The 25,676-nt window shown below is 54.4% G+C and overlaps 1 protein-coding gene across 1 annotated transcript in view; it reads right to left on the bottom strand.

The window, feature by feature from the left end:
- Positions 1–4,217: 4,217 nt before the first annotated feature.
- C20H6orf132 (chromosome 20 C6orf132 homolog) overlaps positions 4,218–25,676 on the bottom strand; it is a 31,456-nt gene continuing 9,997 nt past the window's right edge. The window contains exons 2-5 of the mRNA XM_072945000.1: positions 24,737–24,843; positions 11,559–11,628; positions 6,531–9,618; positions 4,218–5,890 (exon numbers count right to left, since the gene is read on the bottom strand). Coding sequence (XP_072801101.1) covers positions 5,773–5,890; positions 6,531–9,618; positions 11,559–11,628; positions 24,737–24,843 — 3,383 coding nt within the window. The 3' untranslated portion in view covers positions 4,218–5,772. The remainder of the gene's footprint in view (positions 5,891–6,530; positions 9,619–11,558; positions 11,629–24,736; positions 24,844–25,676) is intronic.

Below are 25,676 nucleotides of genomic sequence, written 5' to 3'. Positions count from 1 at the left end.
GACAAGAAGTGGCGGGGGATAGCCCTCTGCAGTGAGAAAATGAAAGGAGTCCAAAGACTCACCTGTGGAAGACAAGATTTTAGAAAGACAGCTTTCAAGAATGAGAAGGGAGGTGGGGTAGGGTATAGCTCAAGGGGTAGAGCCGTGCTTAGCATGCACAAGGTCCTGGGTTTGACCCCGGCACCACCTCTAAAAATAAATTAATTAATTAAATAGATTACCTCCTCCCCCCAAAAAAAGGAAGAAAAAAAAAGAAGATAGACATTAAAAATTTTTTTAAGAAAAGATTGAAATGTTCTTAAAAAAAAAAAGAATGAGAAGGGAGCGTCCCATGCAGCACCAGGGATAATGATGTTGGGTCCCCCCCCCCCCACTCCCCGCGTAGGTCCCTATGCGGGATGCTCACTGTTTAATGGGAAAAAAACCCCAAACCTGAGAGCTGTAAGCCTTCTTCCTGAGGGAAGGGCTCTCCAGGTGGGGGGAGGACAGTGATCAGGACAGGACAGGTTGGTCCTGACTGGCTTCTGCCACCCTGGCCCCCGGGGGTGCTGTTTCTTCTCATTGTCTTCTCCACGTTTGGCAGAAACATTCCCCGCGGTCCTGGAGCACCCAGTCACGGTACAGAGGGTGGAAGGAGGTCAGAAGGGGAGCAAACGCAGAGTTGTTGGGCAGGTTGGCACTGGCAGCTCCAGGCAGCCCTGACCCGATATGCGGGCTGCCCAAGGCCCCCACGCCCTAGCCCTTTTTAAAGACCAGATCGACCTCACCCGGCACCATCACTTCCCGGCTCTTCGTGCTTCCACCTAGAGGGCCTTGTGTCTCAGCCTACCAGGCAGGAGCTGCTTCAAGGCATCCTGACACCTTGATGATGAAACCCGAGAGGCCCATCCCAAAAACCATAACTGTGCAGCAAAGGAATCTCAGCATTAGAAACAAGAGGGTTATGTGGCCACGAGTCCATGGGAGATGCGGCTTTTGCCATGAAGGAACCTAAATAGTGCTTGACAGAATTTGATTAAATACTGACATGTAGTCATTCAACAAACACAGGTTCGTTTCTTCTGGTGTCAGGAGCAGCACTAGATAGTGGGGAGAGTGTGATGCATAGGACAGGCCATCCTTGCATTGTGGAGCTTCCAAGCTGCTGGGGGAGGGAGATGTGGAGCAAGTAACACATGTGAGGGGGACCAGGGGGCTTTCACAGGAGCTGGTATGGCCAAGGGGATGGGAGATGTACGGCTGGGCCTAAAGGATGAGGAAGAGCCAGCCACGGGAAGCGGGTGCAGAGCTGTGGAGGATGGAGGGGTCTCGGAGCAGTACAGGGCTGGGGAAGGCTGCCTGCAGGAGCTCTGACTTAAGGCCAGCCCTTGCAGAGTGAGTCAGCTTGAAGCAGTGGGGCAGAAGTAGTGAGGCCCTGGGTCTGGCTGCTCTCGTCTCATAATGGTGTGAGAAGGAAGTAAGGGAAGAGTAACCCCCCTTGGAGAGGCGGAATTGAAGTGGTGGGCCGGGCACCCACATGGCCATGGCTGGGGGCACATTCAACTTAGAAATGGGGAACTCAGTGCAGGTGAGGTGGGGGTGAAACTGTCTCCTGAAAAGGAAACTAGAGAGGAGTCAGACTGGGGGCGAGGACAGGGTGCCGGGACACCCGTATGGAGAGAGCCAGCCTGGAAGACAGGAGGCGATCAGAGCACGTTCTGGAGAAGCTGAGCCCAGCTCTCAAGGAGGGGAGGGAGGGAGGAGTCGCTCATCTGTGCCAAGTGTTAACCAAGCATCCAGGGCTCTGAGAATCGGGCAGAGGACTCAGGATCATCCAGGTAAATCCAGTGCATTGCCTTGGCCTCCACCGCCTTCCAGAAGCGCCCCTTCTCTCACCTTCCTGGCCAGAAACATCCCCAGAGGCCCCAGCAGAAAGTCTGCAGCAGCCCGCCTTCCCTGGGGCTGCGGAGGGAGGAGGCCCAGCTCCTCTGTGCGGAATCACTGGCCACCAATCCGGGGCAGCTGACTAATGATGGGAAGCCAGCATCGCCTTTGAGCTGCAGGGATGAAAGCGGCCAGGGCTGCCAGGGGTAGACAGGTGGTGGGGCAAGCAGGCAGGGGCAGGCCTGCCTGACAGCTCAGCACGGAGGAAGCCTCTCTCTCACATCTCCCAGGTGGAAGGTCCCTCTAGCTGGCAGTTTCCTGCAGCAGGAGCAGGAGGAAGCCTCTCGGATGGGGAGAACAGGGCTCTGCCAGCATTGCTGACTGCAGGCCCTCAAGCCTGGCCCCTGCTGCTGCTTTAGGCTGGACTGGGCCTCACCAGAGAGGTGGGGCTCTGGCCACAGGGGTTTGGGTTGCGTCCAGGGAGCAGTGAGGTGGTGCCAGAAACCAAGGTGGGACTAGCCTGATTCAGGAACACCTGTGCCACCTGCATCCACAAACTTTTTCTATCAGCTTTTCCCTCCCCAGGCACTCCCCCATCCCTCCTCTGACAGGACGGTAGAAAGTTTGGGGGCGGTATGATTGGAGAGGGGTGAGTGGGCGAGAATGGATACAGCCAGAAGGGAGCAGCTGTGAGAACGCAGATAAACCATTTGGAATCAGGTGGGCTCTTCAGAGCAATTCAGTTTTCCTCCTGGAGCCTTCCCTGTCTCAACAACGTGGAATTGTATTACGAGGCCAACACACGAGAGGACTCCTGTGAGTCAACGAGGGAAGGAATGCACTTTCAAAACTGTTAAAGTTAAGCAAGTGTGGGTGGATGGTTCCCCTGACCACCGTTGCATCAGGAGCGCTCAGTGTGGAGTCCACGGAGCCCAGTCTGGGGGGATCTGCGGAGTGCCTGAAATTATGTGTAAAAACGCAGCAGGGGGCATCTTTCTGGGGTTAGGAGCCACAGCTCTCAGCAGCTTTTAGAAGTCTGGGACCCACAAAGTTTAAGACCCACATACAGCACAAGTCCATCCTTGTCACTTTTGAGGTGAGCTAGCCGAGACCCAAGGTCACAGAGCTTGCCAGAGGCAGAGCCAGACATGGGGCCCTGATCCCCCAACCCTCCACTATCCCCACTGCCCCCCTCCATGTCAGGCGAGGCGAGAGCAGCCAGAGGCAGGGCCCCACGTCCTACTGGGAGTCGGAGTCCTGTCCTCACTGTTACCAGATGAGGGCCTTGCAATAGAGGGCGGGGAACGGCGAGAGACAGGAGAACAAGGGAGCCCCATGATGGGAGAGGGGAGGCCCTTCCTGGGAGCACAGGTTGCTGAATGAATGAGTCACCTCCCTTTTCCAACAACCCCCCCACAAAAGGCGCAGACACAGGAGGAAACACAGCACTCCCTCTGACACTGTCTTGAGATGACCTCTGGCCTTCAGTGTCCTCTTCTGGAAAAGTTAAAGATACCATGGCAAAGCTTTATGGAAAACCAGGAAGGGCCACATGCAAATGTAAAGTAGTCATCACCCAAAGATGCAGTTTCTTGAGCAGCTACTGAGTACCAGACATGTGTTGGATGTCTGGACTCAATTGGCCTAAATGTCACCACTTCAAGAGGTGCTCCTTGACCAGCCAGTCAAAGTGAATCCACTCCTCTCCCCAGCCCTCCAGTTACTTTCATGCTTCCTGTTCCTTCCCTTCCTACCACTTATTATAATACAGGATGTTTCCGTGTGTTCTTTCATCTTCTCTCCTCCACTAGCCCACAGTCTTCCATGGGCAGGGGTTGTGTAGTGTGCTGATCACTGGATATCCATGCTAAGCACAGTGCCTGCCATCTGGTAGCCACTCGAATCCTTGTTAAATGAATGCATGACTGTCTCTCGTCTTCACAACAGCCTTATGAGGTAGGTTATCGGGCCAATGTACAGAAGAAACTGAGATTCAGAGAGTCAGAGACTTGCTTAAGGGCACAGTTTATCACCCCACTTCAGCTCTGCTCCTTCCCCTTGAAGGATTTGGAGAATGAGAAAACTTAAGTGTCAGAAAAGAGAGTTGGGCCCAGTATAATGGCTCACCAGTTCAGCCAGCACCCTGCGCTCAGCCCTCCCCAGCTGAGCTCTCCCACCTCTCATCACACCCCAGTAGCTCCCAATCAGCAATCCATAGCCACAGAGCTGGAGGCCAGTTCCAAAGTGGCCTATTTATTTCCCAAGCCAAGGGAGAATCGGTCCTTCCCCGCCCACCCCAGAGCAAAATGCAGCCGGGAATCCACAACCCACCCTTCCAGCCATAACACAGCAGATAAATTAGTGAACTCTTTTATAAAACATTGTACAGGGAAAATACATACATATATATAGAGCCAGTGCTGGCACTGGGGTGAGGTTTGCCTCAAACACCAGTAACCAGATCCTGCCCCGTCAGGGCACCTGCCCACCCCCTCACTCTTTCCCTCAAGTGGCTCATCCACTGTCCCTGCACCCCAGTACCTTGGCTGGTCAGCACAGGTCACAAAGGTCCAACATCACGCCCCCAAAGGGAACTGCTTCCTGGCTGCCGCTCCTGGCCTGCTCCTCTGAGCTGGGCACCCCCCTTCCTCCTTACCCAGGCAGCCTGCCTTGGCCTGATCCCAGGAATTCAGCCCAAGACCTGAAGACGGAAGATCAACCAATCTTGATATGTTTGGTGACAATACATCATTCAAACCAAGACTTCTGAAAGTGGAAGGGGTTCCAATTCACTGGAAAATAGGTAGAAACCCAGACTTCCTAAGCAAAGTATGAAATGGTCACCCTACTGCTAGGGCTCCCCCGCTCCGAACTGGCCCAGTCTTGCCACTCTTCACTTTCCAAGTCACGTTCCCCACTGACAGCAAAGTCCTCTCAGACCTGTTCGATCTCTGTCACCTCCCACTCTCCAAGGCCTTCCAGCATCTTGGTGACACATTTTAAGGCCTTGATAATGTTGGGGGCCTGTAGTATTGGGATTGGGAGGGGTGACTAGGAACAGTGCCCCTCCAAATCCCATATGCCACCTGACCATGTGAGGCCTTTGGTGTTAAGCCCCAGGCTTCCTGGCTCCTTGGGCCCATCCCCCAAATCATGGCTGCCTGGGTCTGAGTAGAAAAGCAAGCTTTAATCCTGTCTTCCATCCTAAACTTGCCAAAGCCTTCTCTCTCTAGGCCTTCCTGTAGCTAAGGGCCAGAGAGAAATGAACCAAAAAGCCTCCCATCCCCACCCTTGGTCAATACAAAGCACTTTGCTCCAGTACCTTCACTATGTGTTATGCATGCAGATTCCTGGTCCCACCTCAATGTGGCTATGCTAGGAATTCCAGGTGCCATTCTTAGAGTGGCAGCTGGTGGACAGAGGATAAGGAGATGAACCTGTAGCACCCTACACCCTCGCCAGGACTGGGCTGGGCCTCGGCCCTTCATGAGGGCCTGAGTGGCGATCACAGCCATCCTGATGGGCTCCCATTCAGTAAGTGCCCCAGCCCTTGCTTTTAGAACCTGCTCAGTAGGTCTGCTTGGAAAACTGCTTTAAATAAGCCTTGCTAAAGCAAATAGTACCAGACAGCGAAAATTTGGGCCCCGGGTCCTTAAAGGTTCCTCCTCTCTTCCTTCTTTCCCTCTCTCACCCCCATCTGCACAGTCCACAGCCACACTAGTGCTTTGGGAAACAGTAGTCCAACCTTGATCTTCCTGGGCCACAACTTCACTCGTCGTCTGTCTGTCTTTGGGAAACAAAGACTCCTCTGTGAGTGAGGCTACCTAACACCTGCTGTGTCCCTCCCACCCCCACAAAAACAAGTGCCCAGATCCAACCCTTCAGAGTAGAACCAAGAAAACCCTGGGCTCAGGATGGGGCCTTCCGATGGGCCCCCGAGTAGGCATAGGAGATGGGATGGCGGGTCCCAGGCCTCACGGTGAATGTGTTGATAGAGCTTCCGTAGTGGGCGTTGCCGTGGGGAGACCTGGGTGAGGGGGGAGATGAAATTAATATCTGCAGCTGGTTAACCAACACCTCTCCATCTCCCCCTGGGCACAAGAGGAAGGATGTGGTTCAGTGCTGTGGGTCTGCCCCACAAGCCCGGGGCTTATCAACCCGAGTGGGACCCCAGTCCACCAGTACTGTCATCAGACACACGGCTTCCTTCCTGTCTAGGCCCTGCTAGCCACGGAGAACTTGCCTTCTGCTCAGAACTCCTAGCGTGGCTCTCGACACATCTCTGTGTTGGGAAATCCCAGCACCCAAGGACCACTCAGATCTCCCCCCACCCCACACTTAGCTTGAAAACACTGGGATTCCAGGCGGAGGGAGAGAGAAGAGAGAAGAGGGAGCTGGTGGGGAAAGCGGGAGGTGGGGGAAAGAGAAAACAAAGGCGATAAGGGGAGTTAAGGAAGGAAGCAGGTAAAGGAATCGCCAACAGCGCCCTCTCCAGGTGACATGCGCCTCCCTCCCCCTTCTCTCTGCCCTTAGCCAGAGGGGAGATAACCAAATGTCCCCACCTGACGGCCGCGGCCTGGCCAGCTCCCCTGTGTTCCAGGGCAGGGCCCCTATCTCACCTGGCTTCCCCGCCCAGGCTTCCGCCATCGTCCCCGCCCGCAGCTCACCTGCCGGTAGCCGGTGCGCAGCCGCAGTCGCCGCCGGGCGCTTTGAACTTGGCCTCCCCGCGGACGGCGCCCTCCAGGGGCATATTCCGCGGGTGCAGGCCGCCGAGGGGCGTGCGGCCCGCCGAGGTGACGCGCCGCGTCTCCGGGCATCCGGGAGGCGGCCCGAAGCAGTTGGGGGAGCCGGTACCGCCGCGGGGCAGCCCGGAGCTGCGGTGGGGCTCCCCGACGTACAGGCGCTTCTTGATGAGCGAACGGCCCCCGTGCGAGAAGCGCTCCAGGCCCCCGCCGCCGGGGTCCGCACCCGCGGGAAAGCGCGAGAAGCCGCGAGGAGGGCCCGCGTCTAGGGGCGGCCCCGAGTCTGGGAAGTTGTTCCGGGGAGGGGAGCCCCGGCGCCCCACATATTGGAGGGCCTGGGGCTCGGGGTCATTGCTGAACTCTGGCGGCGGTGGGATGACCTCGAAGTTGAACTCCTCCTCCTCCTCCCTCTTGCGGGAAGGAGAAGGAGGGGAAGAGAAGGACTTGGGAGGCTGGCGGCCCTGGGGGAGGTTGGAGAGCGCTGGTCTTTCGCAGGCTGCAGGGGCCTGGGGCTCCGCCTTTGTCCAGCTGTGCCCGCGGCTGGGCGCAGTGCCCTCTGGGTCTCTGCTGGGCTGGGGCTTCCACTGACTGGGTACCTTGGGCTGTCCTGGCGAGGTTAGCTGGGGGTCCTCAGTCTCCTTGGAGATCTTGGGGACCACAGTGAAGGAGTTGGGCTGGCCATGGCTGTAGATGACTTCAGAGCCTGCCTCGGGCTGGCTATGGACTCGGAGACTCCCTGGCAGGGAGGACCGGCCCAGGGCAATTCGTCTGGGCCTCCCCTTCTGTGCCCTCTGCCGGGCTGCAAGGAGTAGGGCCATCGGGGAGCCCTGCTCCACCACCTCCCCTGTCACGGGGTGCCTGAGGAGTTGATCAGCAGGCTGGGCTGAGGCTTGGGGTTTGGCTGGCAGCCCCTGGGGCTCCTTCACCTCCACAGGCTCCCCTGAGCCTGCAGCCTCTCCTCTGGACAGGGTGGGCATCACCACGGCCACCTCTCTGCCAGGGCTGTTCTGGCTGCGATGGGGCTTGTAGAGAAATGTCACCTCTTCTCGGCTAGGAGATACCTTTGTGGGGAGGGCTGGAGATGAGAGGGCTTCCTGTGTAGGAGGCTTACTGGCCTCTGAGGAGCGCCCTTCTGTCTCTGGTTTGGAGGGCACTGCAAGTCCTTGGCCTTCTGGCTTCTCCCCCTGCCCAGCTGGGACTAAGTTCTTCTCTGCTGTCAGTTGGGATGATGTGGTGGGCATAGTTGTGGCCAAGGATGGTATGACGGGCTCAGGTGTGGCCTTGGGTGGTGTGGCTGGTCCAGGCATGGCCTTGGATTGGCGTGGCGTGGTTGGCAGAGGAGTGGTGGATGGAGCTGGCGGATTCTGGGCTATAGGCTTGGAGAATTTGCCATTTTCAGCCCTGTTTTCAAAGATTCTTACCCCTTCTAGCCGTGGCTTGGGAGGCAGCGACCCTGTGCTGGGCTTGGCTTCCTTCTCTGCGGATAAGGAAAACCTGGCCTCCAGCTTATTCCTGATCTGCCGGACGCTGGGAGTTGGCGAGTCTTGGGGGATGTAGTCCACAGGGGGGAGGCTCAGGCCAGTGGCAGCCTCTCTCTCTGGCAGGCTGCAGGGACTCTCCTGAGGAACACTTAGGGGAACCTCCTTCTGTGGCAGGCTTGGGGGGGCCTCCTTCCGTGGCAGGCCTGGGGGGGTCACCTTCTGTGGCAGGCTTGGGGGGGTCACCTTCTGTGGCAGGCTTGCGGGGGCCTCCTTCCGTGGCAGGCCTGGGGGGGTCACCTTCTGTGGCAGGCTTGGGGGGGTCACCTTCTCTGGTAGGCTTGTGGGGGCCTCCTTCTCTGGCAGTCTGAGGCCCTTCTTGCTTTCCTTTCCCTGAGAGGCTGTGGTTGGGCCTGGTCTGTGACTGACGCATCGGTCCTCTCTCCTGCAGCCAGAGAGATAGGCTGACAGCTCATTCCGCAGCTTTTCCATCTGGCTGGGATCCCGCCAGTCCACAGACTCTGAAGAGGCTGTGTCCTCCAGACTTGGGGGGTCAGGTTTGGGTTTGGGAGCAGGAGAGCTGGACTTGGGGCTTTTCATCAACCCAGCAGGTGGAGGGGCTGCCTTCTCAGCAGGTGGCAAAAGAGGGGCAGCAGGGGGGAGAGGGGGTGCTGGGGGAGGGAGTGGGGGTGGAGGAGGGGGCAGGGGAGGGGCTGGAGGTGGGGTCTCAGCTTGTACATTTGTCCCAGCCTGGGACTGGCCCAGCCTGGGGCTGGCTGGTGCCGCAGCCCCAGGCCCCTCGGGGTGGTCTGGCTCAGCAGCCCTGTCCAGGTAGACCTGGGACACGGGGCGGATGTGAAAGCTGGGAGGCAGTGGGAGTCGACTGGGGGGCTTCTTGGTGGCCCCCTCTTCCTTGGGAAGAGCCCCTTGCGCTTCCTGAGTGGAGATGGACGAAGTCCTGACTGGGGTCGGGGGAGGCACCTTGAGTGAGCGGGGGAAGGTGAGGTGGGACTCCGGTTGAGGTCCCAGGAGGCTCCCCTTTGGCTCAGCCGGGCTCCTGGGGGGGCTGCTTCTGGGGACCTCAGGCTGCCTGCCATTTAGCGCAACCTCTGATTTCCACTTGGTGACACCCCCAGTGGGAAAGAGGTGTGTCCCCAGTGTATGAGGAGACACGGGAGCTGGGGGCACTGGGGCTGGGAAAAGGGGCGGTGGTGGGGCTTGAACAGCCAAGGGTGGGGCAGGGGGAATGAAGTCAGGAGGGGTGGGTGTGGAGGGGGGGGAAAGGGTGGTTGGAGGGGACAGGGCCCCCAATACTGGGGACAGAGGTGGGGCTGTGCTGGGCGGGGGTGGGGGAGCTACAGAAGGTGGGGGTGGTGGTGAGGACTCCCCCTGAGGTTGTGATGTGTATAGGGGTGGTGGTGGGGCAGGGCCTGGGGGAGGTGGAGGGATGAAGGCATCCTGGCCATAGTGCCCAGGCCTTAGGTCCCCCACAGAGCTGTAGAGTCGGAGGTTGCCGTTGACAAGTATGCTGGCGCCTGGAAGAAGGGAGAGGCAGAGATGAGGAGGGCGAGTAGGCAGAACAGGCTTGAGGATCTCTGAGTGCCCAGGGCAGGGCGAGGTGGGCTCCTGAGAGAGTAGCCAGCTGGTTTCCTGCCTTTCCTTTTGAACACCGAGTGAGGAGCAGTCATGAGAAGGACCCTATTCCTTCTAGGGAGGGGGCCCTGCCTGTCCATGGCACAGCCTCTGAGACTGGACTGAATCTCCTCCATCTGCTCCCGAGGGTCACGCCCACCCTTCTCTGCTCTGTTCACAGCCCTGCATATAATCCCTTTGCTAAGTCTCTTCAGTTACCCCTTGAGTGCACTGTTTGTTCCTTACAAGCACCTTGGCTGCTACAAAGCCAGAAAGGCCAGGGTTCAAATCCTAGCTCTGCCACTTACTAGATGTGTGACGTTGGACATTTAATTAATTTAACCTTGCTGAGCTTCAGTTTCATCATCTGTTAAATGGGAGTAACGTCAGTACTTACCTCATAAACCTGTTGTGAGGATTAAGGAAGAGAATTCAAAGAGCTTATCACGGTACTAGGCCCATATTAAGCACTTAATGAGTGGTAACCACTTTGACTTAACTTTTCAGACTGTGTAAGACAGACAGAAAGTGGGAGGGAGACAGAAAGTTATGGACTGTTGTGGGCAGAGGTCTGGAGGCCTGCTGAGTGAGGAAGTTTGGGTAAAAGTTTGGGAGGGAGAAATTTGCATGAGCAACTCCTGCTTTCCAAAGGGCCTGAATCTACCAACAACCCAGCTTTCTGCCTCACAAAGAACTTCTGGAACAGATTCTGGACTATGGGATGGACAAGGCAGTGTAGAAAGAGGTCCTGGATGACCCGGACCCCAGCAGCTCACATCCCCCTGCTTGGCCCCAGTCCCAGTCCCCCTCCCTAGAGTCTGCAGAGTGCCAGGATGTACTGGGCCCTTCTCTCTCAGGGGTGCCCTCCATCGCCTCCCCTCCTCTCAGTTTCTAGCCCAGAGCAGAACAAACCCGGGACTATGCAGCTCTGAAGGGCTTCTGCCAGCTGACTTCAAAACAAAGACCAAAGGGTAGGGAGACGGAGGGGGAAACCAACATCCATTGAGCACCCACGCATTAGGAGCTGAGATACAGCGGTAAATAACAAACCAAAAAATAGTCAAAATATTGGCCCTCCTAGAGGTTGTGTTTTAATGGGACAATGAGACGGACAAGAACATAATACATTGAGTAAATTATTACCACATTGGCTGATGAGTAATATGGGGGAAAACCCAGGAGAGGTGCTGGGGGTGCGATTTGAATAGGGTGGTCAGGGGAGCCCCGGCTGAGTGAGGGAGGGAGGAAGAGAGCCGTGCACACGGGCAGGGGACAGCAGTCTGGGCAGATGCAGGGGTGGAAACCTGTGGGAGGTTGAAGGAGACTGGATGGCCAGAATGGTGAGCGGGTAATGAGGCCAGGTGAGGCCAGATTCTGGCGGTCCTGGCAAGAACCTTCTCATTGGGGGACAGGGGAAGTCATTGGCGGGTTTTGAGAAGCTGTATGACAAGAAGTGACTTACATCCCATCCAGTACTTCATTCACTTCTCCAGAACTGAGATTGTCTTGCCCTTGGTGCGTTTGAAGATACGCAGGTAAAGGGGGTTAAGTGATTTGCCCCAGGGAGCAAAGCTAAGTGCAGGGAGCTGGGATTCAAAGCCAGGTCTGCCTGACTCTGGGGTTCTTTCTACCAATCCCGCCACCCTTGTTCCTGCTCTGGCCCCAGGCCCTCACAGTCCCTCCTCCACTGGGCCTCCACCCTGGCTCTCAACTCCCACCGGCTGCAGCCAGCAGCCAGGAGGCCAGAGGACTCCCACCTGACCACCAGCCGTGGAGGGGGCCAGATGCTTGGGCTTAAGGAGGAAGAAAAGAAAGACAAGCACCAAGCCTGGCGTCCTCTTACCTTGTTTGTCTGCAAAGCTGTCTGGGACAGAGGGGGTGGGCACAGCCAGTCCATGGTTCTCCTGGGCGTCCTGAAAGAGAGCAGAACAATTAGGGGACCGGGAAAGACAGACCGTTCATAAATCGCTGCCCCATGAAGCCGTTTTACTCCTGGAGAATCTGCAGTGGTGGTGATGATTGCATTTTATACTAAAATATAAAAGGGCTACTTTTTTTCATTTTTGTTTTTCATGAAGGTGCTGGGGGTTAAACCTAGGATCCTGCACATGCTAAACACATACCCTACCACTGAACTATACCTCTCAGCCATAAAAGGGCTCATTTAAAAGGGTGAATTTTATGACACAGTCGAGTCTTGTTATTCGTGGTAGTTAGGGTCTGTAAAGTTGCCGTGAACAGATTTTGCAAAAACTGAATCAATGCCCAAGGGAAATACAGCGTTAGGTTCCTGTAAAACTTGTTTACAGCACTTCCATCAGCTGATCAGTACATAACTGCTTTATGCGTGTTTCTGTTTAAAGACACCTTACTTAATAACCTACTGTTGACTCACTGACATTGAACTCATCCATCAGCACCATAACTCACATCTTCGAAGCTTACCTAAGGCACGTATTTTCTCTGTAAGGCACCCCCTAGCCTCCTCCACTTAGGGATGTCAGACAGCACACCAGCACTATGCTTGGGGGCCATTTAAACAGCAAAACCACCAGCAAAAAGCAAAGAAATATGAATAACACGGCACTGAAGAGAACGCTTATTTACAGTATGAGCTAAAACAAAGTGTCTTGTTCAACCTCAGCTGGCACCAGGTGACTCAAATTTTTCACTGCTCTGTGCATGTCCAAAGTATCAGGAATATTGATTTGGGGGGTTACGAGTAAATTTTAGTGCGCAGGTGAATTTGCAAATACACTGTAAATAATGAGAATTGGCTGTGCATGAATTTTATCTCATTCAAAAACAAAACAGAACAAACAGAAATCTGCCACAACTCCCTATGGATGTCCAGAAGTTAAAAATCAAACCCCTCAGCCTGGCCTCCTGTTCAGTCTTAGTTTTTATTAGGCATTTACAGAAAAATAAATAAGGTGAAAAGCAGTGAACTGGAGTACGGACAGCACTGCCGGTGCCCTCTGACCCCCAGGCTTGGACCAGAATGTGTTTACACAGCTGTCAGTTTGTACACACTATTTTGCATTCTGTTTTTTTTTCCCAAACACGCATTTCCATATGTCAACAACATCCACACACCTGTTGTTTGGAAGAGCTGTGGAGCATTTTATGGTAGCTTTCAAGGTCCTTAACACCCTGGCCTCGTCCTTCCCAGCCAGCTTTTATTTCCCACTCACCTGTTACAGCCATCCCGCGTTCCGGCTGGACCGACTCCCTCTCCAGGACCCTTCCAGCCCACACTTCTGGTTTACAGTCATCCTTGATGTTGGGTGTTGGTCAGGCTGTGCCCCTCTTCCTGCCTTCCATTTCTAATCATTATACCCCTTGCTCTGTGCTCTAAACACATGATCACAATCACACCACTCCGGGAAGATGCTACACCCCCACTCGCCGGGGAAGGACGCTGAGGCTTAGAAACATTTGATAAGTTGTCTACAGTCAATCAACCGGTGATGCCAAAGCCAGGTCTGTGGAGCTCCCACCCCTTGGTATTCTGCTTCCCTAAAGTCTCTCATCCCACAAGGATTAGCGGAGCCGCTCTAGGAGGGCGGGAGTGGAGAAGGGGAAGGCGCTGGGGTCAGATTGGATGCGAATGCCAGCTCTGCCACCTACTAACTGTGTGACTGTGCCAGATACGTAAGCTTTCTCTGTTTCCCTGTCTACGAAATTGTGATAAAACTAGAATTTACCTATTCTAGGGAAGTGGTGAGGATTAAATGATGCAGTACACCAAAAACGCTTAGCTCCTGGCATGTAGTGAAAGCTCAATAAACGTTAGCTCTTGTTTTCATTCCTAAGGAGCTATCATCCCTTGTCTGCATCAGCCCACACTGACCTGTTGCTGTTCAGAGCAACCCTCAGCCCGGCCCCACAAGGGGACCCGTATTTGCTTTCAAGATATTCCCCCAGTTTCTCCAACAAGACCTGGTTGCTCCTTGGAGCCAAGGGACATGCCTTATGTGAATTCCACAAAGCTGGACATGTAGTAAGCCAAGTTGTTCCTCGCTGACGGACTTAATGGCTTAATACGTGCTATAATGGTTTAATAAGATAACAGTTTTATAAGAAGGGAGATTCGAGGTAGATGTTTCAGGAATATCCACAAGACCCTGGGTTACTAAGGGCCATCTCAGAATTACTCTCTGGTCATTTGAGGGCAACAAACAACTGATCTCGTTCTTAAAAGAAGCTGGAACGGCCTTGCTCCATCAGCAGTCTTTTTTCCCTGCCTATGCCCGCCTGATTCACATGGCCACGCACCTGCTCTTAACATCTCTCAAACCTAGTCATCCTGAAACAGGGGCAGGGACAGGGGCCAGCTTGTTCAAGGAGTGTCTCCCAAGATATTCTGAGATGCAGTGCACACACCCCCCCCCCCACTGATTGTCTGATAACCCCCATCAAGTATGTACACTCTGATTTTGATGAGATAAAGGCCAGGCCTTCAAAAGCCAGGGTTAAGATCTTGGATTACTCTTTTGCACGTAGTTGTAAAGTAGAAAGACCTGGGGGACTCCTCATCAAAAGTCTTTGGATTCCATTCATGCTCTAGATTTTGCCAGTGCATGTGTGACCTCAGCAGGGCACGTGTGACCTCAGCAGGGCATGTGTGACCTCACCAGTGCATGTGTGACCGTGGATGAGCAGGGGGTGAAGGGGATGTTAAACTATCACTTATGCACCTACTGTGGGCCAGCACCACCCTTGGGGCAGGTCCCCAAATCTGGCCTCACCCCTTCAGAAGCCCCCAGTACTGAACTAAACACAGCCCCGCATCCCCAGGCCCCAGCTGGTCCTGGTCCTTTCCCTCACACCCACCTGGGCTCGGTGTCTCCCCGAGCTGTCTCTTCCACAGGTGAGGATTCAGGGAAGGCAAATACAAACTCATTCTAATGCTAGTCTTAGAAAAACAGACCCGGAAGGTACATCACTCTCCTCTCTCACCACGGGGACCCAGGCAGCTGGCATCGAGTGCCCTGGCTTGGATGGTGACAGAGCGTAGTGTGCAAATGCACAGGTGTGAGTAATAACTCTCCATGGGAGCAGAGTTTCCTCACCTGCCTCCCTGAGGCTCAGAGAACTGAGGCAAAGCCTCCTTAGGAAGAGGGCTTGGAGGTGACATCTAAATGCAATGGATGACCCTGGGTTGAATCCTGGGATAGGGGAAGGGTGTGCTGTGAGGGGCCTTAATGGACAATTGGCAATCATTGAATATAAAAGGTCTGTTAGATATACTGTCATATCAATATTAAATTCCTGAATTTGCTAACTGCAGAGGACGTCTCGGTTTTAGGAAACGCACACTGAAGCATTCAGGAGTAAAGGGCCCCAACTGTCTCAACGTATTCTTTAACAATTTAGGGAGAAACAATGTGGGTATATCAAGGGAGGGAGGGAGGGAGAAAATAAAGTAAAAAGGGAAAATGCGGTGAATCTGGGCGGAGCTTCTAGGGAGATCTTTCTACTGTTCCTACAACTTCTCTGCACATTAGGATTGGTTAGGAAAGTCTGCTTAATGCCACTGAATGGCCCATTTTAAAATGGTTAAAATGGTCAATTTAATGCTATATGTATCTTACAATGAAAAAGTTTTAAAAAAAGTTAAAAAAAAAAAAAGTTAAACAAGGGGAGAGTGTATAGTTCAGTGGCAGAGCACGTGCTTAGCGTGCACAAGGTCCTAGGTTCAATGCCCAGTACCACCATTAAATAAATACATTAATTAATTAATTAATAAAACAAAACCTAATTATATCCTCCCTCCCCCCCCAAAATTTTTTAAGTTATGCAAAACATAGCAAACAAAAGACAAGAACATCAAAAGAGAAAATGTCGAGGAAGATAGAGCTTCTCCGTCCACTGGCCAGATGTCAGCATCTCAGTCACCTCTCTCTCTCACCCCCAGTACTCCCAACTTTTACAATAATAGTAACAACGGCTGCTGCTCACTTAGCATGTCCTCTGTACCACGTGCTCTTCCTGCGGTTTTCCATCACTGAACTCATTCACTTTTCACAAATGAGACGAGATAGGTGTTATTTCTCCCTCCATTTTACAGATGAGGAAATTGAGGCACAGAGAGGTTAAGTGACGTACCCAAGGACCCACAGCTAATTATATATCACTGTCTTTCCAGGCATCTGGTCATTACTCATATACCCAGCTCATCACCCAGCTCTGCCTGCACTTCCTGAGTCCCTCCCTTCCAACCACCCCAAAAGCTCAGCCCTATTTCAATCCTCCCTGTGTTTTACCCAGACAGACACAGACAGACAGACTACTGCCATCATCTCCCTGGCCTCTGTCTCACCCCATTCTTCAGACCTCATGCCAGGATGTTCATTCTAAAATGCATCTCAGAGCAGGTCCTTTCCCTGCTCAGAATATTTCCATTGGCCCAGAGGATAAAATTCAAAGACTTTTACGTGACCTTTTATAAGCTGTCTTGTCTGCAGCTCCTGCCACCTTCTCCCCACCCACTCCAACAAACTCTGGGCTGCAGCTAGTGGTTCTTGTCTTTTTCCCACCGGTGTCCCTGGAGACCTAATTCACTCACAAGCAAATAGGCTCTTTGCAACAGGGATCTTCAGGCTGGCAGAGAGACCACCCCTTGGAGAGAGTATTTGGAGGTTCGGGGGGTGGGTAAATAGCTTGAAAAAAACCCTAGATGATTTGGCCACACACACACACACACATACACACCCCCATTGGGAACTACAGCTACTTGGGATTCATTCCCACATCTCATCAGGCCTCCCCAGCCTTGCTCTTGCTCTTACTCTGCCTAGGATGCCCTTCTTTATCCAGCAAACTCCTAGTTATCCTTTAAACCCCAGATTAAATGCCCCTCCATGAAGCCCTCTTTGGCAAACTCAGCCCAAGTTAATTTCTCTTCCCAGTGTGTTCCTCACCCTGGGTGCATTATTATTACAGTTGACATTTATTAGGTGCCCTACTGTGTGCTGGACACCGTTCTGAGCACTTCACATGTAGCAACCTAGTTAATCCTCACAGTAACCCTGAGAGGCCAGGTTATTGTTTTTATTTTATAGAAGAGGAAACTGAGGCACAGAGAGGCTAAGTACTCCCCCAAGGTCACACAGCTAGGAAGTGGCAGGGCCCATACTGGAACCTCAGAGCCTGCCCTTTTTCCCACGACAGTAGTCGCCCTCACTTTTCCTCCAGGACATATTGAGCCTACAGCAGATGACTAATCGCTGCTGCACCAGCCCAGCCTACCTGTGGGCAGGGGGACAGTTGATCCTTTATACATCCCTGGGGCAGACTGAGCAACTCAATGTTTGTTGAGTGGACAAATTCCTGAGTGAGTGAATGAGTGGTAGGAAGAACACAGGACAGAGAGGTGTAAAACCTAAGCCCCCAATCAATTAACTTGGAGGAAAGTCACCGCGTCGCTGGGCCTCCCTGCCTCTCTGTGGATGCTCTTTAAGGATCACCTCAGCCATGGTGTTCTGGGAGTCCAGGCCCACAAAGTCTGTACTCAGCTCATCTATGCCATGTGGGCAGTGGCCTGGGCACTTGGGGCCACCCCTCCAAGGCAGGGTGTTGGGACAGACCTCCGCCACTGCCTCGGGGTGTTCTCTGCCAGAGAACACAAGAGAGGGGAAGGGACAAGTGGGGCAGGGAGGTGGAGTCTGTGAAGCTGCTTTTCCAGAAGCCATAGGGTGAGGCCAAACAGGCAGGGCTGGGCCTGAGGTCACGGCTGGCTTCAGATGGGCCTGGGACTGCTGCCATCGGCCAGGAGCTGACTGGGCCCCACCCTCTACACGTCCCCCCGTCCCCCGCAGCGTGCTGGCTCTGGGGAAATGACAGACCCAGTGCCCCAGGGTGCTGCCCAGGGGTTGGTATGTGCCTCAAACATGCTCAGGAGAGAAGGGTGTGTGGCCCTTGGAGCCCAATGGAAACAACAGAGAACATGCAAGTGAGCATCTGAGCACCTCTGCGGGGCTGGCCCACCGCACCCCGCTCCTCGGCCACGGCCACTCCCTGCACGGCTACTGCAGAGCAGCCCTTGCTCAACGCCTGGGGCAGAGTCCAGCCCTGGCCCTGCCAGCTGGGGCCCTTCATGTGAAACTGGGCCTCAGCCCTTCCCTGTCCCCACACCTGGATGACACCCAGAATTAAAGATCACTGGTCACCTCACCCACCTCCCAGAGCGGTGCAGACCAGGTTCTCAGCTCAGTCAAGCAGCCCTTTAAAACCCATCACAGCTTAGTATAAGGAAAAGTCACCCAACGATGACTCTTGGGCAGCGAGGCTGGGGGTGGGGCGCCCTTCCAAGGCTATTTATATATATTTTCTTCCTTATACTTGGCTCTATATTTAGTTCCTAACAATAAACCTCTGTTTCCTTCATAATTAAAAAAAAACACCCAATGCAATTGTTATTTTCTTTTTAATTCTTGTAATCAAGCAGAAAGAGCATGAACTTGGTAAGCAGGCAGACCAGGTTGGCAATGTTAATTTAACTCCATCGTCTCAAAGACAGTATCTGATACACAGTGCGTGGTCAGGGAGCGTGCCCCTCTCTCCCCTCTTGAGGCTTAGTTTTCGCATCTGTAGGATGAGGTGGATTGATCCCACCTCCCTTGTGCTGGTCGTGCCACCGGGGCCAGGGCACGCCTAAAGAGATCCTGCTGAGAAGCACTCAAGGGAGGGCAGTTCCCCGGGCTCTCATCCCTCAGGTCCTAACAAAGCTCAGTGGGTGAACAGTGGCCTGAGTCCGTGGACACTCTGCTCCGGGCATGGCCCCGGGGATGTGTGTGTCTGGTCGGATGGGAAGAGATGAAGGGTGCTTCCCCGTGGTCAGAGTCAGGTCACTGGGAATCCCCTCCTCCCCTTTTGGACATGAATATTTCAGAGAAGGAGAAAGGAAAGAAGTAAGGAGGAAGGGAGAAAGGGAGGGAAACCCTCACTCTTCGAGGATGAGGTTATGTCCCCCTTAAAGTTATAGGGCTGGAATCTGCCCCAGGCATTGAGCAAGGGCTGCTCTGCAGTAGCCATGCAGGGGAGTGGCCGTGGCCGAGGAGTGGGGTGCAGTGGGCTGGACCCACAGAGGTCAATGCCCACCGCTAGCCCCCTACTGCACCACCAAGGACTCAGGGGTACAGGGCACACCCCACCGATGGCCCAGCCCTGCCTCTGTAGCCTCCTCATGCCTGGGACACACACCTCCTCATGCCTGGGATTCCTCAGAACCCAGGCAAACCCCAAGGGTGGGTCACCAGGGGCTGGGCTAATGGGCCATGGCGGTTGACCTTGGGCTTGGGCCAGCTCTGAGTCTTAGCTACACAGTGTGGAATGCAAACTTCCTCACCAGATTCCTCTGGGAGCCTGGCTGGGGCACCTCAGGGTGGGGTGTGGAGCTGCAGGGGGTGAGGGAGGTGACCCTGAGTCAGAGTTAGAGCCGGGCACGGTTGGGGGTACTGCTGGAGGCTGGGGGAGCAGGGGCATGGGCCCCCAGAGTGAGAGCCACAGGGAAAACCCTCCAGGCACCCAAGTCCCCAGCTGGGTGAAGCCCGGCCAGTTGTTTCCTGGCTCTGGAGGGCAGCGGGCGGGGGAGGGAAGAGGGTTCCCCACAAAGCAGCTTCTCTGAAGTTGGGAACCAGTGAGCATTTAAAAAAGGGCTTAATTACTTCCCCACCCTGGCCTCCACCCTCTGCTACAGTTCATAGCCCTTCCTGGAGAACAGAGAATTCCACCAATGAGGCCGCCCTCCTCTGGACCTGCCTGCCATCCCAGAACCGTTCTTAGACCTGGGCTACCAAGGCCCTGCCTAGACTGAGCTACAGAGGTCCCTGCTCTGGTTCTGTGCAAGGCAAGGAGTCCATGGGGTCAAGGGAACATGCCCTCAGAACCCACCCACCTCTCTTCGTCACCCCGCTCCAGACACCAAGACCTCTAGAATCCCCCACTTAAATGACCTTGAGTCCATTTCAAGAGTTTCTTTCCCAATCAGTCCATCTAAGGGCAGGGGGCGCACATTCCTGAGTCCACGGGGTGGACAAGGGGTGGCTATTTGTTCGTAAGGATGGGGGTGTGGATGGAGCTTTGGAGGTTCAGGCTGAGGCCCTCACTGTGAGGGAAGGAGCCAGGCAGGTAGAGGAGGGGTGGCCACAGTGGGGATGGGGGCTCCATCTGTCCACTGGAGGAGTCAGAGACTCAACGAGGGACATGGGATCTGCTGACCCCTGGGAACCTTCAACAGAGACAGCACAGCACAGCAGGGAGAAAAAAACACCAAAACCCTGGACAGCGGACAGACCTAGGCTTGAATCAGGACCAATCACCTCAACAGCTGTATGCAGGCTTCTGACCCCCACCCACCGCCACCCGACAGCCCTTCCAGCTAATGGCAGTCAGCCACATGAATCAATCAAAAGCCAATAACGTTGAACTTTTCCCTTGTTCTTCACCCTGGTGCTCACTCAGGCATCTCTCACCTGTGTGGCCCGCTGTTGGCTATGACCGAGTACCCCTAATAAACTCCTTTCTAGTCCCATAAAAAAAAATAGCCAATAACGACTACCCTTCCCGGCTCAGCCTAAGGAGCTCAAACCCCAACCCCAAAGGGAGCCTGGGCCTTGAGCTCAGAGATGAGCTCCTGCGGTGGAGGGTGGAGTGGAAAAGTGGAAAGGAGAAATCCAGCTGACTCGGCTGCATCTTGGAGCTTCCAGGGGGCTGAGGAATTTGACAGCGGGGCCCAGAACAGGCAGGCTTCCTTCCCGGAGCCCAGCCTGACACCTCCCCAGGCACAGCCAGGCCCGCCTGACTCAGAGGGTGGAGTGACCCGGGGAGCTCTCACCGCCCGGGGCACCACTGGGGACCTGTCTGGCCAGTTTCCCCATATTTGCCACATTGGCATTTAATTTTTAATTCCTCATATGCATCACCCTGGAGATGGTTTGATTCAGACTAGGTAGGGCAAGAGGCAGCCCCAGAGAGAAATAAATCTTCCCACCGGCAGCTGTTCCATCAGCTCAGCTAGAAAGCCAGGGACAGGCTGGAGCTGGAGCTGTGGGTCGGGCTTCCCCTTGGAGGCAGAAGGAAGTGGGGAGAAAGGATCTTTTCCCCACTCAGCCCAGGCCCACAGAGGTGTAGACAGGACTGGATTGGGAGGAGACCTGGGCTTGCGTCCTATCTCCACTGGTATTGAGCCATGTGGCCTGGGCTGGACCATCCCCTCCCTGGGCCTCCGTTTTCTCATCCTGATGAGCATGAGGTCCCTTTGGCTCTGAAGTTTGAAATTCTGATCCAGTTCCTCAGAGCTCTCGGTGCAGAAAGTGGGGTGGCCCTGGTGGCTGGTTGGAGCTCCATCCTTTTCGGGGGGGGGTCTGGCCTTTCTGGAGGCCTCTAGGGAGCTAACCCCACCTCTGTGTTATTTTAACACAGAAAGTCGCAGCCGGGGAGACCCTAGGGAACCATCCTGTGTGACCCCCACTGATGGGTAAGGAGCCAGAGGCCCCCAGAGAGGAAGGGCCTGGCCCTCAGCGGCAGTCAGGACTGGTGCCAGTTACCTGAAGACCAATCAAGATCCCATCCTGGTCACTGAGGGACCCCAAGGTCCTTTTCATAATTGGCCTTTGGCTGCTGGCTGCCTGAGAAAGTATTTCTTCGTCCTCTGTATTTTCACCCCAGAGTGAGGAAGCTCCAGGAAGGGGGCGCTGCCCTCCTCAGCTTCATCTTGCCCTCCCCTCTCCCAGCTGTCCCTCTGCAGGCTCCTGTGAGCACTGCCTGCAACAACGCTGCCCTCAGAAGACAGCTCAGGCCCAGGCAAAGCTCAAGGAAGAGCATGGACCTGTCACTGGCTTCTTGGGCATCGCTGACTTGAGCCTCCCCTGCTCCAGGGTGGCCTGGCCTGGGAGGTGCCCTCTGAGTGTGGGAAGGGAGGACGGGGAGGGGCGAGGCCCAGCTGGTTAGGACAGTGTCGGGCAGGGCCTGGGCCGCCGCCCCGGCTCCTCTCCTACCCTGACTCGGTGGGGCTGTGGGGCAGGGTGTGCACATGTGTGTCTGTGTGTGAACCCGCACCCACACACGGTTCTGTCCTGCCTCTTATTCTCCCGGCCTCCTGCTCCAGCTCAAAGAAATAAAGGCCCAGCCCAGAGCCTAAAGGAGAGGAGGCAGATTCCCCTCAACCCAGGAGCAGGTGACGAAGGATGCTGGGGCTACTCTGTATCTTATCACCTGAGTCAGAAGCAAAACATGTGACTGGGATACGGGCCATGAGGTCCAGAGTTCTTAATCTTCAGGTGCATCATACGTGGGCTTCCAGGGGCCTGAGATCCCTTATAAACAAAACTGTGTGTATGTGGCCCATAGCTTCATTATGGTCTCAAAGGGGTCTATGAGCCAAAAGAGGCAAGAGACCTGGTGCCCAGCAAGCGCTGGCTGGACAGGGGTCAGAGAGGCAGACCCGGGAGATGCAGGTGGTTCTGCAGGCTGGTGCTAGGAGGGAAGGAAAAAGCTTCTGGGTCATGAGTTGGGGGGAAGGTAGGACGGCATGAATACAACGTGGACCCCAGAGCCTGGCTACAAATCCCAGCTCTGCCTCTTACGAGCTGCCTGTCATTAAGCAAGTTATGTCCCCATCCCGTGCTTCAGTTTCTCCTCCTGTGAAATGGGGCTTCACAGCAGCATCTTCCCAAGAGGGCAGCTCCACTAACTCTGTTAACACGCGGGGCACTTGGGATGGTGCCTGACACACAGTAAGTGCCCCACAGCGTTAGCCATGATCACACGGCGGTGCCGCTGGCTAGGGCCACGCAAGCTGCCCCACCCGCCTTTGCCTGTTCATAGAGTGACTTTCCCTTTCTGGATTCAGTTCCTGCCAATGTCAAACGAGACTGGTGTGGACCCAGCGAGGCCCCTTTCATTTGTGGGTTCAAGGTGAGTTCACTTCCTTGGGGGAAGACCCCATCTCCTGGGACTGAGTGTGAGGCTTGCTCGGAGGGTCTGCTCCCAATCCAGTACCAGCCAGCCAAGCCCACTCCAGGGGCCCCTGAGTCTTCTGTGGAGCCTGCCTGGGGTCTGCGCAGCCCCAGGTCGTGCTGTGGCCCAGACCAGATCAAACCAGAGGGCTCAAACTTCTGGAGAGGAGGGTGGAAAGACTGGACCCACACCGAATACTGAAGGGGCCCAAAGTGGGTGGAGGCAGGGATACAGGATGCGGGCCAATCAGAACAAACTCAGCTCTGCCTCATTAGCCCTTGTGTTAACCCTTTCGTTGTTGGTGTAGATCTGAAGGAGGAGCCAGGACAGAGTCCCACAAGGGGCAACAGCCACTTACTTCAATATTTTAACAGCCAGAACAGGTACAGGTGTGTCGGCCCAGGGCGCCCACCACTGTAATTCTGAGCATGTGTGTTGGGGGTGGATGAAGGGAGAGAATCAAATTCACCTCCAACGATGAAAAAAAATCTCAAAATTTTTTCACCTGCGTGTATGGGTGCAGCAACCCTGTAACAGTTTATGCGTCTCTGGAAATAAGGCTGGCGGTTGACCCACTCGCTTTCTACCTTTTTTGTTGTTGCTGTTGTACTTTCTCTATTTGTCTGTGATGTTCATGAATTGCTTTTGTAAGCAGAAAAGGAATTACTTGAAGTGATATTCTCAGAGGTCTGTGTGCTCAGCCCTTCACGCACAGACCTTGGGGATGCAGCAGGGAGAGTTAGGACTCAGTCCCTCCATCCAGAATCTTGGGGTCTGGTTGGTGAGGTTGGACAAACCAGAAAAAATTGGTGATGGAGAGAGAGAGGTGGCTGTGCCAACCAGGGCCGGGCAGAACCTGCAGGTGCCTAGGGCCAAGGCGTGGGGTGCCATGAGGTCTAGTGGGCTGCTGAGAATGCAGAGCCGGGTTAGGTGTCTTGTCAGTCAAGGCGGAACAGATCCTCATGGAGGCATGGGATGCTATGACCTCAGTGACAGTATTGTCCCAACCAGGATCCAGGTCTCACAGATAGTAGTGAGTCTAGAATTTATGGGGCTGACTGTTCAAGCTCTAAATCTGAGCCATCTCATACAGTAACCACTGGCCACACTGGCTACTGAAACCTTGAAATGTCACTAGTCAGAAGTGGGACGTGCGTGCTCTAAGTGTAGCACACTGGATTTTGAAGACTTAGTATGAAAGAAAGAATGTAAAACATGTCACTAGTATATTCTACACTGATTAAATGTCAAAATGATCATCTTTGGACTAATTTTACCATTGCTTTTTAATGTAGCTACTGGAAATTTTAAAATTACACCAGGCGTGCATTATATTTCTGTTGGACGGCACTGGTCTAGACTGTCCCAGAAAACCCAGGAACCCTCATCACGGTAAATAGAACCAGTCACACGCACAGCAGTTGTCTTTGAGTCTCTTTCCCTTGTCAGAGAACAAAAACCCAACCACAGGCGCCAGAAGGGAGCAAATTGGTCCGAAATGACCTTCTCCTAATGGTCACTGCTGTTTGTCCTTCGAGACAGTTCAGGTGTCACCTCTTCCAGGAAGCCCTCCTTGACCACACCCTGTGGCTGGATCGGCTGTCCCTACTCTGTCCTATGTTCTAACAGTCTATTTACTGATTCATCCTCTACACTAGACAGGGAGTTCCTTGAGCAATGCTGGCTCAGTCATCCCTGAATCCCACAATCCAACACAGGGCCTGGCATGGAGCAGACAGCCATCAAAGATTGTGGAGTGTGAATTCTGCTGAGCTGGAGGTACCCGCCGCTGGTTGCCTCTGCGCACAAGTTCCCCACAATCTCTCCTTAAGTTTCAACTTGGAGGAGGTACACTCCTAATCCCAGCCTTCCTACCGTGAGCTTCAGCCCCGCCTCCTCCCAGTAGCCACCTTGGGTTGGCATCAGAAAGTAGGGGAACGGACAGAGGGTGAGGCTGATGTCCACTCGGGCCAGGGCAGGTGGGACTGCCTCCTCTGTGGCAGCTGAGGTGACCCGTCCAGAGCAGACCCTCAGACCTCAGGGCAGAACCGTACTCACCAAGGGAAGAAAAGTCAGTAGGGGTCGGACTCTGGGCCGAGCTTTCAGCGTGGCGGTTCCTGACTCACTCACTGTGTCAAATCGGTTGTCGCCAAAATAGATCCCATCTAGAGGGGAAAAGTGAGGGGAGACCATGAGCTGGAGATCAAAGACATGGGGGCCAACTGAGTTTAATCTGCCCTGCAGTTCCCAGTAAGTAAACCCAGACCCTGCTGTAGCCTGTTTGAGTCAGGCCAGTGCCTCTTAAGTGACAATTTCCTACAGGAAGAGTGTGTGCTAATGGGGCCAACTGAAGCCGGAGTGGGAAGGGCTCCAGGGTGGTTTCTTGGGGTCTCCTGCAGTGTTCCTGGGGCTTTCAGACCCTCACAGCCCTCTCTCTCCTGATCCACCCCCTTCAGGTCCTGAGCCTTCGCTCCTACAAGTCCCTCCTTTGGGGGCCCTGAGAGCCGAGCCAAGGCCCCAGCTAGAGCTTATCTCTGAGAGAGGGAGGAAAACAGGGTGGCTTTTCTCTCAAGTGTTTAAATTTCTAATCTGGAACAAGCAGAGCCATGAGGCTGCCCAGTGTCCAGCACCAACTCCTGGACTCCCCTAACCTGAGATTTCCTTAGCCCCTAAACCATCAATGGCTGGGACCAGGGCTCCATTTGATGCATCCTTGAGGACAGAACAGAAAGAATAGGACAGTAGGGTCCCCTGACTTAGTACATGTCCCAGCTCTGCCACTGACTGGCTGGGTCACTTAACCTCTCTGAGCCTCAGTTTTCCCATCTGTACAATGGAAGTGATGCCAGCCTTCTAGGACGCTTGTGAAGAGTTAAGTGCGGCCTGCACATAGCTAAGTAGGCAGCAGATATGGCCCCCGTCCCCTGTAGGAAGATGACACACAATCTTTCTCTTCCTCCAGCAGATGGGCTTGTGCTCTGGGAGTTTCTACCATAGA

This window comes from Vicugna pacos, chromosome 20, assembly GCF_048564905.1.
Source record: "Vicugna pacos chromosome 20, VicPac4, whole genome shotgun sequence".
NCBI lineage: Eukaryota > Metazoa > Chordata > Mammalia > Artiodactyla > Camelidae > Vicugna > Vicugna pacos.
Note: the sequence above shows the minus strand (reverse complement) of the source record. Positions and strands in the feature narration are given on the sequence as shown.